Genomic DNA, 14678 nt, shown 5'->3' on the forward strand with positions numbered 1-14678 from the left:
ACGGTGTTGGACTATGGAGCTGACCTTCTTTTCCTCTAACCACTCCAACAGGGTGATCGCCAACTACATGCTGTGGCGCGTGACGTCGGCCTCGGTGGGTTACTTGTCCGAGGACGCGCGCGACATCCAGCTGGAGTACAGCAAGAAGCTCGTGGGGAAGGGAACGCGGGAGCCCAGGTGGAAGGAGTGCATGGGGACCATCTCTCGCAGGTGAGTGCTGGAGGAAGACCCCAAACTGTTTTTTGTTGTTGTTTTTGTTTGTCACAGCAAGGCAGGCATCTCAAGGGCAAAAAAAAAAGGAACAAAGACCCTCTAGAATCTAGAGGGTCTTTTTGTTCCTTTTTTTGAGGACACGTTCTTACAAATACACAGTCTTCCTCGCCCAGTATCATGAGCTAATACCGTGTCTCGTATTACAGTCTGTCTCACGCCGTTGGTTCGATGTACGCACGCAAGTTCTTCAAGGAGGACGCAAAGCAGGCGGCCGACACCATGGTGCATTTCATTCGCAGTGAATTCAGAAAAATCTTAGAAAATCTGGACTGGATGGACCCGATCACACGAGAGAAGGCGCTGACGAAGGCGAGGGCGATTACCCCACACATAGCCTACCCTCCTGAGCTGCTGGATGACCGCAAGCTGGAGGAACTCTACGATGGGGTGAGTTGAAGCGCTCTCGAATGAAGATACAAATTAATGAAACGGACAAACTGTGTATGGTAAAATATCTGGAGGGACATATTTTAACCTTTGAGTGTTAGGAAAAAGGTTATAGGAGTGCAATTAAGTAACATAAGTGTCATGGACCAATATTTTGCCCGCACTTGGCTTTGTATTTAGTTCAATGATGACAGGTGATTAAGTCTTAACACCTACAGTAAAAGCGTAATACTCACCCTACATTAATAACCCTCCTTGCAGCTGACCATCTCGAGCGGTGATTTGTTGGAGAACATGAGGAACATGACCATCTTTGGAACCGACTACTCCTTCAAGAGGTTACGAGAGAAGGTTAACAAGAAGGACTGGAAGAACCATGGCGCTGCGGCCGTCGTCAACGCCTACTACAGCCCCCTCGAGAACTCCATACGTGGGTGTTTTTTGTGTTTTTTTTTTTTTACAACAAAGGAGACAGCTCGAGGGCACAAAAAAAAGGAAACAATAATAAAAAAAACCGCTACTCGCTGCTCCTAAAAAAAAAAAAAAAAAAATCAAAAGAGGTGGCCGAAAAAGAGGTCAATTTCGGGAGGTCAATTTCGTTTGGTCCATTTTTTATCAGGCATAGACCTGCACTAAAAAGAGTGAAAAAATACCAAATCAACAGTAGAATTGCAGAAAAGTTTATGCGATTCAATGGGAGTATACATAAATTTAGCAAAACTTTGTGGTCACCGTAAGAATTGAGTGGGAATACATCAAATAACAGCCTAGATAGGAACTTTGAAGCATATTGCCTTTATTCCATTATCATGAAAAATAGTATCGGTGTGTATTGGATTCCTAGTCTTCCTTCTTTGGCCCTCTATGACTTAGATTCACGCTTTTCCCCGCGCAGCAGCCACCCTGGTGCTTGGGGATGATTGTTATATCGCTTTAGGTTGTGTAGTCACCGCGTTGTAATCTCCCTCCGCAGAATTCCCCGCTGGTATTCTTCAGGGAACGTTCTTCGAGGCTGACCGCCCTAAGTACATGAACTTCGGAGGCATCGGCTACGTCATAGGCCACGAGATCACGCACGGCTTTGACGACACGGTAAGTTTGGCGTACACCGGCTTGAGTCAACACTGGGCGGGACAGAAATGAGTTAAAGGAGATTAAGGGATAGATAAAAACTGAATAAAGGTTGAATTGATATTACACTGAAAGCTAAGCAATCACATTTAGCTAGGCACACAATGGCTGAGTCAACGCAGAACAGGGCAGAAACGTTAAAGGAGAGAACAGTATGAGGAAGGATTGGAAAAAACGTTGAATATGTAGTACACTAAAAGCTAAACGTTCACATTTATGAATGGCTAATCAGTAGGGTTCATAAGCTACAACACAGTTTAATGATACGTCTTCGAAATTAACCTACCCATGAAAAGATCTGTCCAAGGATTTTTTTTCTGGCATAACGACAAAAATAAAGAGGTATGGGAAACTAGCCTATTCATTTCAGTGTGCTTCATTATACAGTGAAGCCTGAAGCTGTAGGATTTATACAATAGCCCGAATCAGTGCTAAAGAAAATTCAAGTGACTTCGTATCTTCAGGGTCGACAGTTCGATGCCAACGGGGACCTGAGGGACTGGTGGGAGAAGGAGACGAAGAAGAAGTTCCTGAAGAAGGCAGAGTGCATCATCCATCAGTACGGGAACTACTCGGTGCCGGAAGTTAACCTCAATGTGAGTGCTGAGCGTCGGTGTAAACTTGTATCTGTGCTCTAAAATCCATTGCATCTTCGAAGGATCTATCACTGATGCTTATTTCTGGTAGGGAGGGATTATTTTTGCAACTTTTACCTTTGATCGTGTTCCTTCAGTTTTTTTCTAATAATAGGTAATCATTTTTCAACTTTTCACCTCCAGTTGTCTTACTTTAGTTCCTTTCCAATAATTGGTGATCATTTTTTCAATTTTTCACCTCTAGTTGTCTTACTTAAGTTCAGTTCTAATAATAGATGCTCATTTTTTTTCAACTTTTCACCTCTAGTTGTCTTACCGAAGTTCAGTTCTAATAATAGATGCTCATTTTTTTTCAACTTTTCACCTCTAGTTGTCTTACCGAAGTTCAGTTCTAATAATAGATGCTCATTTTTTTTTCAACTTTTCACCTCTAGTTGTCTTACCGAAGTTCAGTTCTAATAACAGATGCTCATTTTTTTCAACTTTTCACTTCTAATCGCCCTCCCTAAGTTCCATTCTAAATAACAGGTGCTCATTTTACAACATTTTCACCTCTAGTCGTCTTCTTACACTCCCATTCTAATAATTTCGTTGTGTCGCAGGTCAACGGCATCAACACTCAAGGGGAGAACATTGCCGACAACGGTGGCATCAAGGAAGCCTACTACGCCTACCTCCAATGGACCACGAAGTTCGGAGAGGAGGAGCGGCTTCCTTCCCTTCCCTACAACCCGAAGCAGCTGTTCTGGATCTCTGCCGCTAATGTCTGGTGCAGCAAATACCGCCCGGAGACCCTCAAGTTGCGTATTCTGACCGGAGCTCACTCGCCCGCCAGGTTCAGGGTCAACGGGCCATTCAGCAATAGGCCTGAGTTCGCGGAGGACTGGAAATGCCCCGAAGGAAGCAAACTTAATCCTCTTGCTAGGTGCTCCGTCTGGTAACTTATCACTCACGCCTCCTTCCACCAGCTACAGACCACATAGGTATTCAGCCTTCAACCCAACCAAACAAAACCTCTTCCCAGAAATACCGTCCCACCTCTTCTGTTCGATATTCCATCATTCACTCAGAACATTAAGATGGTTCTTCCTCAGAGGGCAAATACTTTAACTTTTTCATCATAGTGTATGTCTTAGTACATGTAATTTTCATTTTGCTTCAGCGACAAGGTAGTTACAGGTCTCCGTAAAGAAATATGTGAGGTTTGGTGTGCCCAGGAAGCTACTGGTTGTCCTAAGCATATGATAGGAACGCCATCGTTATCACTCCATTACGGGCAGGATGATCAATGTATTCCTCAAATACCAGTGGGCCATCAACACTTAGCCTCCATGGAATTTTCTAATATAATTAAACAGTGCGTTAGGTGCCGCCTGTCTACGGTGAGCCCTCGCCTCTGGTCTGACCTTGAGAGGAAGAACCATCGCCCACATTAGTAAGCCCCAAATGGTGGCCAGCATTTGGAGCACTCCAGGGGTACTGAATATGTGTGTGTGTGTGTGTGTGTGTGTGTGTGTGTGTGTGTGTGTGTGTGTGTGTGTGTGTGTGTGTGTGTGTGTGTGTCAGTCTGTGTGTGTGTGTGTGTGTGTGTGTGTGTGTGTGTGTGTGTGTGTAGACACGATTGCTAGATATTGTAATCTCAGTCTTCGTTCCCATTCAATGATCGCCTTTCATGCATTATCAGTAGTAAACCAGAAGTTCAAATTCTTTATTTTTAACTTTTGCTTTACCTCAACTACTCTCTTTCTCGAGGAAGAGAAGTTCATAAGGGAGAATTTTATTTAATTAAAAAAAATCTCATATTTATCCCACATCCCTCTTATTTAAGTTGATCTGAATAGGTGCTTGACTAAAGCCTGCCTGGCAAACATGTATTTATCAACACTTTTCCTTTCTCATATTTTTATTTTATCCTTTATAGTTAGCCCTCATAATAGGTGAGGTTCCTTTTATAGTAGTTATGCAGTTTTAGTTTTTTATCAAGGTTTTTACGGTGTTATAATTTGGAGCCATCAGTGTCCAATTGTTTAAGTTTTTTTTTTTTTTTTGGCATCTGTCCATTACTTACCGCAATCATCAGGGCTACCTCGTTCAAAGACAAATTTTAAAGTTTTTTACGGCAGGCATGAACATTGCATTGGCCAAAATGTCTAAAATACAAATAAAAAGGCATATACGTAACACTTAAGTGATTGGCTCATTATTTAAGGAAACAGTGCACATGTTCTTTGCCTGCCAGCGGGGCTTCAAGACTCTTGAGGGTATTCCGAAGCTCCGTAATTTTATTTGTTGTTGCTGCGAATCATCCTTTTCCTTGTCATCAGAAACGCACACGCTTTCTCTGGTATGACAACTGTAGCCATGTCATCTTGCATATTTTAATAAGAAGAGTGCTATTTTTGGAAGTGAAACCTAGTATAAGAAAAGTTCTATATTCCACGAGCGTTATTTAGTTAGATGTGACAGTGCGCAGTTCAGATGAAGTTATAATATGATCATTGTGAAGGATTATTACTGTACAGTGTATTGTAATGGATAAAATGTTCGTGAAAATGTTACTGTCTGATTGACCAAAAGAACACATCCTACGGCAGTGTGCCTATTTATAATTGATGCTATTTGCTTTACCGCTTCAAATGCCAATGTGACCTTTCTTTTTAGCACTGAGGCATGCACCTATTACACATCATATATTACATATTACATAGCTGATATTTAAATGAATTACATTACAAACATACATAGTTTGCGGTTTTACTTCATTCACTGATTCATTGGACCGCGTGGCTCATATGGATCTGCGACTCCATGGGATTCCTACACTGATTGTTGGTATACTGACCGGTTTGTACTCTGAGACATTGTATGCTGTGAACACAGGAGAGGCAGGGTTGCGCTCAAGGAGTCCAGAATGTTATAGGCCTACTAAAGTATCTTGTATTTGTCTTTTCTCTAAATCACTTTTCAATACTTGTATGGCAACACTGCTGAGCTCCATGTCAACATTGCTGAGCTGTAAACACCAGTCACCAGCAGGGCTGTTTTCCCTCTCAAGTTTTGGAATGTTTTTACGGTTGTAGACTGTAGAGTGCTCCGACAACCATGGCTCATAAAATGGGTACGTAAATATGCATTGCCAACTGTGGTGGTATTGTAGGTAATGGGTAGTTTTAGACTTAGTCGAAAAATAAGGTAATACTATATCTTTTCATCGGGCCATACTCTTCCTTCCCATCTGATTCCATTTTTTGCGCATGCGCTCTGAACTTGACATCACATGTCAGGACAACGGAGACGCTGTTTCTCTACGGCAACAACAATACTATCCGGACATTGTACACTGATAAAATTACAGCACACTGCTTCGCACGCAACTGTTGCTTTTTTCAAGTAACAACTATACAGTACGATATGAGCCAGTAACAAGTTATGGCAATCTATATGACCTGAGGCTTCAAAAGACATCGATCCGAAGCGCTGATTCACACGCTGAAGCAAAAGCAAAATAAAATAGCCATCGACTTGGTGAGAGTAAATAACAAATTAGCATTTCCTAAGATTGAAATAAATAAGAAATTAGTTAATACATGACCAAATGGACAAACAAGCAGCCATCTCAAAGCAGCAATTGATCGTTGAGGTGGTTAACAGGTGCGAAAAGATGAACAAGGTAGTACCTATATAGTGTTCGGGATGAAAGCGAGTCAGGCTGGTGTCACGCGAGATGAAGATAAGATGGGCAAAATATGGAATGAACTTGGTCAGCAATATTTCAGGGTTTGTTCACACCAAACTCGGGCGTGTTAATTCCCACTGCCGGACGGAAGAGGCCGATTTGGGAGACACTGGCATCCAAGCACGTAACAGGGCGGAATACTGGACAAGGCGAGGAGACTCAAGGACACTGACGCTCCTTAATCTTGACAGTATTATATCAGAGATACCCAAAGGCGAGAAATGAGTTGGAAACACTAAAGACGCTGAAGTTGCAGAAATGAGACCTCACGATGTCGGTTGCGTTATGAGGTAAGTCATGGTTAGGAAATGAAAGCTTGGCCGTGACTTCAGGAATTGTTAGGTCAGTCAGGAAACAAACGGGCAGTGAGAGAACACTTAATATGGAGTCATTCTTAAACTTTTTGGCGCCCAAGCACTAACATTTAACGATCGAGGCTTTCATAGAATTTGTGGGCATTGCCATGGGTAGTTTTGTAACCCTGCTGGTAGTTTGAACTTGAAGAAACACTTATGGGAAAGCGTTTAACCTCTTTTTTGTCCTTTAGAAATGATTGATGTAAGAGAATCGAAGCGTCTATACGAATACTACCCATGCATATATAAGACAGGCGCAAGGACATTCTTAGACTAAGCAGTTATGATAGTTGTTCTGATGCGGTAATAAAGAAGACTACCTTAACCACCATCCACCTGTTGGCTTGTTCATAGTGTCTCCATATGTAGTGTGGGACCCGTAGCGCCCACTGGAAGCACACGTGAGGAAAGAATACGTGCACCGACTAAGTTCCAAAAAATTGCGTTCTTTTTCTTGCAGATTACTTGTTTTGAGTGAGGGGGACAATGTAGAAAACTAGTGATTAGCGCGGAATGTAGTTAGCAGATTAATAAAAAAAATACTCATCAGAAACAATAGCCTATGGTGTTTCCGATTTATTTTTCCTTTTGTGTGTTCCTTATTTCCGTGCTATTTGCTATATTCGGGTGAAATTCATTATAGTGACTTTCTGGGAAAATAAAATACACGAAAAAACCGATATAGGCCTATATCTAGATAAATGCAGTAGTTCTACATTGTTGAAAAATGAGTTTGCGTATAAGAAGAAAACTGGCATTTTAAGGACAAGAAACACAAGTTGAAAATAATTACTCGCATTAACCGATAAAGAAGACAGATATAGGGTTGGGATGGCATGCTCCTCCCTTCTCCTTTGTTGTTTACTTGCAACAATAAACTACCAAGCAATCAATTAGTTATATAGTACTTCAATAGTTGATAGTGCCGATACTGATATGAAAAAATGGTATTGTATAAAAATAATGCGAGTACTCGTGTCTTCCATCCACTAAACTAATGGCCACCGAGACAGTCACCTTGGAGCAGGACTTGGAGGAATTTAAGGGCAACAAGCCAACACTCCAGTGGCCGCTGTTTGTTGTGGGTGCCTCCTTGCCTTGGTGGGTGCGGGTGGCAGTGGCAGCAACGGGGTCACCAAGGAGTAATGGGGCATATTCATCAGTCACCTGTTGCACACACAGGTGGAGTAAGTCACCGTTAAACAACCCATGCCACCTTGGCCCGTGTAAATGCTGATAAAGACCTTCTTCTTGGGTGTTTTAAGGGGTTAGTTAGGCTGTGTCATCAAGACCTTTTGACACCTGTGCGTGATAAGCGGCACCCTTGTTGGACTTTGGAGTGTGTGAGCCGCCGAGGACACCTTGGCCCCGTCCTCCCCAGTCCTCCCCAGCATGGCAGGCGGCGGCCTCTCGTCCCTCGTCACCATGACGGCCAAACACCTCGGCTCAGGTGAGATGACAGCCCAGGCTATATAATGTATTTGATTGATAAGAACAAGGGTGCACCTTTATATTTATCTTTAGTAATTACAGTGAATGTAATTAACAAACAACTACTAGTTACAATCAGAAATCAAAACTTTCAGTAGTAGGACTCCCTCAGGAAGGTTATGAATATGTATTGTTTGTTAGTGACCCTGGAGAAGCCTCACTTTAGTGAAGAGCATGCCTGGTTTATTTAGTAGGTAGGTAGAATTCACCAGTCTATGTTAGAAACAGGCTGTCAATCTCTGGGTAAATTAAGATGCTTTTCCATGTGACAGAGCCATGAAAGTGCTACGACAAATTTATTACCGAAATTTCACTTTGTGGCTTTTAAAAAAAACTCAAAATACTTTAGTGTAGATAGTTGGGTTGTCGTGAGGGCCGTAGTCATAGGGTCTATTTATAAGGGAACAGAACCCTACCTTAATATGACAAATAATAACCTATTACCACTGAAATCGTAATCTCCTGCCACAAAATACTAACCTACTGTAATGGCTCAAGAAGCAGATAAGGCCAGTGAAAGCCTTGAGCCTGGGGGTGCCTTTTGGGTTCACACTAGAGTGTCCACCTCTTGCCTCTAGGATGAGGGTTTAAGGCTCGGGCGGGTTTCCTAAAAACTCCTTGCTCATCGCCTACATGTTCATCAGTTATCTCAATCATCCTCTCATGCAAAACCCTTCCATAAACATTTGGTGCCACACAAAGTAAACAGATTCCACTAAAATGTAACAATCATCCCACAATGATGGCATTTATTCAGTCTCCTGCCACATACATGAATGACATATCAGAATGACTGGTAAGATTTATCACCAAAAAGAATTAAACTCTGCCTCTTGTAATAAAATATTTATTCATTGAGTAATTTATTTTTATATTACAGGGTCAGTTTGCCCACCTCTAGCTGATGGTTTGCTGCGCTGCTATAGCATGAAGTATTGTCCCTATGCTCAACGTGCTCATCTGGTGCTGGCTGCTAAGAAAGTAAAGTAAGTGGCATAGTTTTGATGATCACAATACATACTGATTTGTGAAGTAAAGTCACTGTTCCAGCCGTAGAGGAAGGGGGAGGTAGTCTGCCAAGTGAAGTAGGTAGGCTTCTTGGATCAGTGTCAGGAACATTTAGAGTGAAGCTCCTAGTCACTCCCTGTTACCCTATAGATGCCACAGTTTTATGAGACAACAGGGATTGTACTGGTGTATTGCAGTCATATCTGTGTTGCAGGAATAGGTTGTCCACTGTAAGGTGTCTTCATAGGCATTGGGCTAAGCTTTTGGCAAACCTGCTGCAGAAATAAATGGGAGAAAACATGAGGTTATGAGTAGTCTTGTTACCCATGAGAATGGTTTGGACTGTTTGGCTCATGGGAGGGAACAACATGTGTCTCAAAAGGAACACTTGTGCTTGTTGGACTGTAATGAGTACCAAAAAGGAGTAAACTCTTGGAGTGGCCATGATATGCAGGTTCCCATGGCAAGGCCACTGTATTTCCAGCTAGAGGTAAATAATGTTGGGATTATACACTATAGTTACATGTTATGTTGGCACTCATATATCTGTCACCTAAACCCCCATTTCCCAACCCTGGGGTCGCCAAGACCTCAAAATATCAAACATGGTGTTATTATGTTATAATAGCACATATACAACTAAACTATAGTAAGACTCATCTTAATGTGCAGCTGTAAGGTGCCATGTGAGGAATAATCCCGGAGTACAGCGTTGCCACGTTTTTAACCCCACGTTGGTTGCCTCTCTCTCTCTCTCTCTCTTGTGGCATTACTGCCACGAGGATTTGAATGTATTTTTTTCTTACTGATGTCAGCTTATTTTAACTTACATTCCTTCACAATATAATCTAAATATAATTGTGAAACTACTTACATGTCCCAAAACAAAAGGAAACTCAATAATAAGTATAGCATTTTTTTAGCAACACTGTAAAAAATGTATGCCACGTTTCTTTATATGCTTATAAATATCTTATCCATAATAAATTAACTGAACTTTCATACGTTATAGTACCAAGATTAAATGTGTATGCATATTTGCTGATCATATTTGCCATGGGTTTACTTATATTAGAACATTTCTACATCGCGGGCTAGGAGACACACGGCAATGCTGTACAAGGGGATCCCCTACGCTGAACCCCCCAACAACCACACGTTTAGCCGAGCCAGACTATAGTGGGATCATGGGTGGGGTCGCAGTCATGTCTAGAGGTGCACGATTGGGGTCGCCTGAAAAAAAGGTTGGGAACCACTGACTTAAGCCATTGAGCCAGGGGGGATAAGAACTCTTTACCCTGGGACACATGGCCAGTGTGAAATCCTGGGTACCACAGGTTGCTTTCCTCAGGTATCCCAAGGTACCTATTTACCAGACTGAAAGGAAGGATAAGTGGCTGGTATTTCCTATAGGCTGTTCCAAAAGTGTATGTTGTTGAATTGTAATATATTTTCAGTAGTTTTTCCATTACCCCAAAACCAATGATGCATTCATAAACTGCCTTGTTCTTGAACTTTTCCTATGTTAAATGGCTGGTGTTGTATAACCACTGAAATATTTAGTATTTAGGATGACCATGTCATGTACCATGACATTAATCATATGTCAGTATGGTACCTTTCAGGTAGATGTGTGTTTTATTTACAGACATGATGTTGTGTGGGTAAATTTGAAGAATAAACCCAGTTGGTTGTTCGAGAAGAATCCCCTTGGAAAAGTTCCAATTCTGGAGCAAAATGGCAAGCTGATGTTTGAGTCACTAGCGGTGTGTGACTATTTGGATGAAATGTACCCCAACCCCCCCCTCCACCCATCAGACCCTTGGGAGAAGGGAGTGGACAAAATGTTTGTGGAAGTTTTTACAAAGGTGGGTGTGTTCATTAATCCATCTATCTATGTCTATATCTCTGATGCACTGTTCCTTTATGGGAACTTTCCTCAAAAAGGTGGCCGTTGGAAAACTCTCCTGCTTTCCTTGCTCTTGCACTCTCTCTCAGCACACTCAGTCCCTTCCCTGCCAACTCTCTCTTCACTGCTCTCCCTGCCTACTTAAACATCATAAAACATGATCAGAGTTACACCTTTAGCAATGCTCTTTTTTTATTTTTTTTATTCACTCAAATTTTATATTGTAAACCTGTTTAGCTCTGTGCTATAGCTGTGACATGTATATAATTCTTCCATATGAACTCTCTTGTTATCAATATCTTAATTTTTTTTCTCCTTCCTTTAGGTGTCTGGGCCAATGTTAAAAATATTTTTTAACATGGGAAATGGAGAAGTTCAGGCAAAGTCTTGTGAAGACATGAAAGTGGGAATGGATATCTTTGAGGCAGAGCATATGAAGAGGGGCACCAAATATTTTGGTGGAAATACACCTGGTAGGTATAACTATACAAAAGGTTTTACGATAAAAGTTAAATAGGTTTATTGGAAAAATCAAAACTATTTGTATCTCCCAGTGCCTCAATTGTATTTTAAATAAATATTAACTGGCAGTAGTATAGTATTAAGAACTTGCTACAGGATGAGTTGGCCCCTTAATTCTGTATTGTAGACAGGCTTCATATTGAACAGTAAAAAATGAAAGTAATCTAAAGAACTGAGAGCCCATAAACAAAGATGACTTGCAATTACAGTTCTTCATTACTCTAAAATCCCTTCGAGTTAGCATCCTTTAAGCCAGAATTAGGGATACATTGGCACAAAAATACTTATTTAAAAAATAACATTAAATTTCTAACTACCAGAAAAAAAATGAAAAAAATACATAAGTTGCCAATGTGCCATTTGTTGGAGATCCAAACTCACTTAGGTGACATGCCATTGTAATAGTTGGAAGTAATAGTGGGATGTCTTCTGCTTGCTTCAATCCCATAGATGTCACAGTTGCTTCCTCTTCAGTCCTTTTGTTGAGTGGTTGATCAAAACACCCGTTCCATTTTGCCTTTTGTTTTCTGGTTTGTTTCACATGCATGTCTTAACCTACTTCACCATTCTAATTTCCATTCCCTCCCCTGAATCTTCTGTTTTACTGCTTTCCAAAGCAATTTTCTTTATTACTGTATTCGATATATATATATATATATATATATATATATATATATATATATATATATATATATATATATATATATATATATATATATATATTTTTTTTTTAAATATTCATCTAATCATATGGAAGTTAATTAGATGCACATACCAGGAATGTAGATAATGAATAACTTTCTCAAGAGTAGGTCAAGTGGCCACTTGCAGACTTTTTGTATTCATATATATACATTTGTATATATATCCTAATGCTGTTGGCTACAGCAGGCAAATCATGTATATTTCTGCTCTTTTTTTATATTAAATGCATGGCTTGAAACTGAACTCTTTCACAGCCAACAAAGGAGTAATTCAACCGCTGCATTGTGCTCGATCATGTTTCTTGGCTACCAGGAAATCAGTCATGCTGATACATGTCAGTTGATGCACATGACAACCTGATATCAATTTACAGGAATGCTGGACTACATGATATGGCCCTGGGCTGAGAGGTTAGAGTTGGTGCAGATGATCATGGGTGAAGACTCTGCCCTTTCTCCACAACGTTTTCCCAGAATGGTAACTCTCAGGAGCTGCTTGTTGACCTAATGTAAATGAACCAATCTTAAAACTACTATTTATTTCATGTTTCAGTGTTTTCATCATAAAATTTTCATTTACAGATACAGTGGAAAAAAGATATGCTCATTGATGATGCAGTTATTGCCACTTACCTACCACCAGAGACACATGCAAACTTTTTTACAACATTTGAAACTGATCCCTACAACCTGAGAGCCAAGTTATGAAGATTTCCTGAGGATACTATTTGAAAAAAAAAAAAAAAAAAAAAAAGCCTGCACAAAACATACTATGAATGGCCAGGTCCTTCAGGTGAGTGAGATCAAAGGTGGGTAGAAAATGGACACTAGATATGAAGGACTTGGTAATGCAATCCGCAAAGTACATTTATTGCCAAAATATGTTTTTGTATATCATTTTCTTACTCCACTAGTTATCTAACTATGGAGCTGGTTGAGGGATGAATGTGCCAGAATTCATAAGGTAGAAATTCCCAGTTCCTTACTTTGAATTTTTGTTCTATGTCATGAGAGCATAGAGGGTGATGATCTTTCATGTGTATTTGACACTCTTTGTAACATATTGCCTCAATTGACAAGTCCTTCAGCTTCAATGTAAGCCCAAACTCAGCATAATAAGTTGAAATGTTGAGCAAGAAATAGCATTTTGAAAGACACAGAACTCGTTTGTTTATTATTCATTATAGGTATTCTCTTTGTGTAGTGCCAGTAGACTAGCACCTCTTGAAAAAAAACGCACCAAGACTTTTACCTCAAATCAAGGTGGTGTGGAAATAAAGTCAACACACGAACACACACACAGTACCATACACCCCGTTATACAGTGTCTCCGCCATACGAAGACACACATATACGGTTGAGAGGGCTGATCCTCGATGATGTATGGTTGAATGTCCGCAGTAAGGCTTATATGTGATGATTTCTATACACAAGTAAATATACGTAATGAAAAATGGTTGATTAAAATCCCTTCTGTTTCCGTTGGGATGATTCTTGATGACATATGATTGTATGTCTGCAGTAAGGGTTATACGTGATGATTTCTATATGCAAGTAAATATACGTAACGAAAAATGGTTGATTAAAATGCCTTCTGTTTCCTTAGGGATGATTCTTGATGACATATGATTGTATGTCTGCAGGAAGGGTTATACGTGATGATTTCTATAAACAAACTAATATATATTACAGGAAAATGAATAAGGTTAGTATAAGGTCGAAAGGGCTGGTTCTCTATGATGCATGTCCGTATTGCATTCTTTTATACACCCCATGCTTGCTGGAAGAGCTATATATACGTACTGAAATTTATACACAAGTAATTATATGCAGCAGGAAATGAAGAATGCAATATTTGTATAAGGTCAAAAGGGCTGGTTCTTGACGATGTTTGTCTGTATTGCATTCTCCCATACACTCCATGCTTGCTGGAAGGGTTATACCTTATACGTACTGAAATACAAAAGCAATTATATGTAACAGGAAAATGATGAATGAGATGGTTGTATAAGGTCAAAAGGGCCGAGTCTCGATGATGTGTGTGTGTTGCATTCTTTTATACACTCCATGCTTGCAGGAAGGGTTATATGCAATGACTTCTATACACAAACTAATATTCATAACAGGGAAATGAAGAATGAGATGTTTGTATGAGGTCAAAAGGGCTGATTCTCGACGATGTAAGTTTGTGTTGCATTCTCCCATATATACACTCCATGCTTGCATGAAGGGCTATGATTTTGTTCGCATTGATAGATGTCTGTTAGTTACATATTCCTCATTTTCTAAGATTTGCTTCACATATTCTTAAATTTCCTCGTTTCATCTTTTCTCTCCCGTATAATGTAGCCTACCTGCCCATGTACATACCTAGTATCTCACCCTGCTTAATCAATTATCATTCACTCTCACACTGCACCTTGGGGCTTGTGACTACTTACTACTTCCAACCATCACTTCCATTTTATCCACATTATTGCCAAACCTTTTCTTTACTAAGGGCACACTAATGATCCTGCAACAATAAACTATCAATCAATCAATCAATCAATCTTGCTAAGGATT

The 14678-nt window shown here is 40.3% G+C and overlaps 2 protein-coding genes across 7 annotated transcripts in view; both read left to right on the forward strand.

Annotated features, from left to right (window-relative positions):
• The window catches only part of LOC127009499 (neprilysin-2-like), a 127243-nt gene extending 122303 nt beyond the window's left edge, over positions 1-4940 (forward strand). For all 6 annotated transcript variants that reach the window (XM_050882608.1, XM_050882609.1, XM_050882610.1 and 3 more), the window contains exons 9-14: positions 52-210; positions 420-660; positions 922-1090; positions 1634-1752; positions 2256-2387; positions 2990-4940. In XM_050882608.1, coding sequence (XP_050738565.1) covers positions 52-210; positions 420-660; positions 922-1090; positions 1634-1752; positions 2256-2387; positions 2990-3328 — 1159 coding nt within the window. In that variant the 3' untranslated portion in view covers positions 3329-4940. The remainder of the gene's footprint in view (positions 1-51; positions 211-419; positions 661-921; positions 1091-1633; positions 1753-2255; positions 2388-2989) is intronic.
• A 2602-nt stretch (positions 4941-7542) lies between these two features.
• LOC127009500 (pyrimidodiazepine synthase-like) lies at positions 7543-13569 on the forward strand. The gene is made up of 6 exons (XM_050882611.1): positions 7543-7929; positions 8851-8956; positions 10627-10846; positions 11213-11360; positions 12488-12591; positions 12696-13569. Exons 1-6 carry the CDS (start codon positions 7872-7874, stop codon positions 12819-12821), a joined length of 762 nt encoding a protein of 253 aa, XP_050738568.1. The 5' UTR covers positions 7543-7871; the 3' UTR covers positions 12822-13569.
• Positions 13570-14678: the final 1109 nt, after the last annotated feature.

This window comes from Eriocheir sinensis, chromosome 41, assembly GCF_024679095.1.
Source record: "Eriocheir sinensis breed Jianghai 21 chromosome 41, ASM2467909v1, whole genome shotgun sequence".
Taxonomy (NCBI): domain Eukaryota; kingdom Metazoa; phylum Arthropoda; class Malacostraca; order Decapoda; family Varunidae; genus Eriocheir; species Eriocheir sinensis.

Excerpts from the sequence above, each read along its gene's own strand:
- LOC127009500 (XM_050882611.1), top strand. The coding sequence starts at position 7,872 with ATGGCAGGCGGCGGCCTCTCGTCCCTCGTCACCATGACGGCCAAACAC. Across the intron at positions 7,930-8,850 it reads GGCCAAACACCTCGGCTCAG|GGTCAGTTTGCCCACCTCTA; the intron begins GTGAGATGACAG and ends TTTATATTACAG. Across the intron at positions 10,847-11,212 it reads TTGTGGAAGTTTTTACAAAG|GTGTCTGGGCCAATGTTAAA; the intron begins GTGGGTGTGTTC and ends TCCTTCCTTTAG.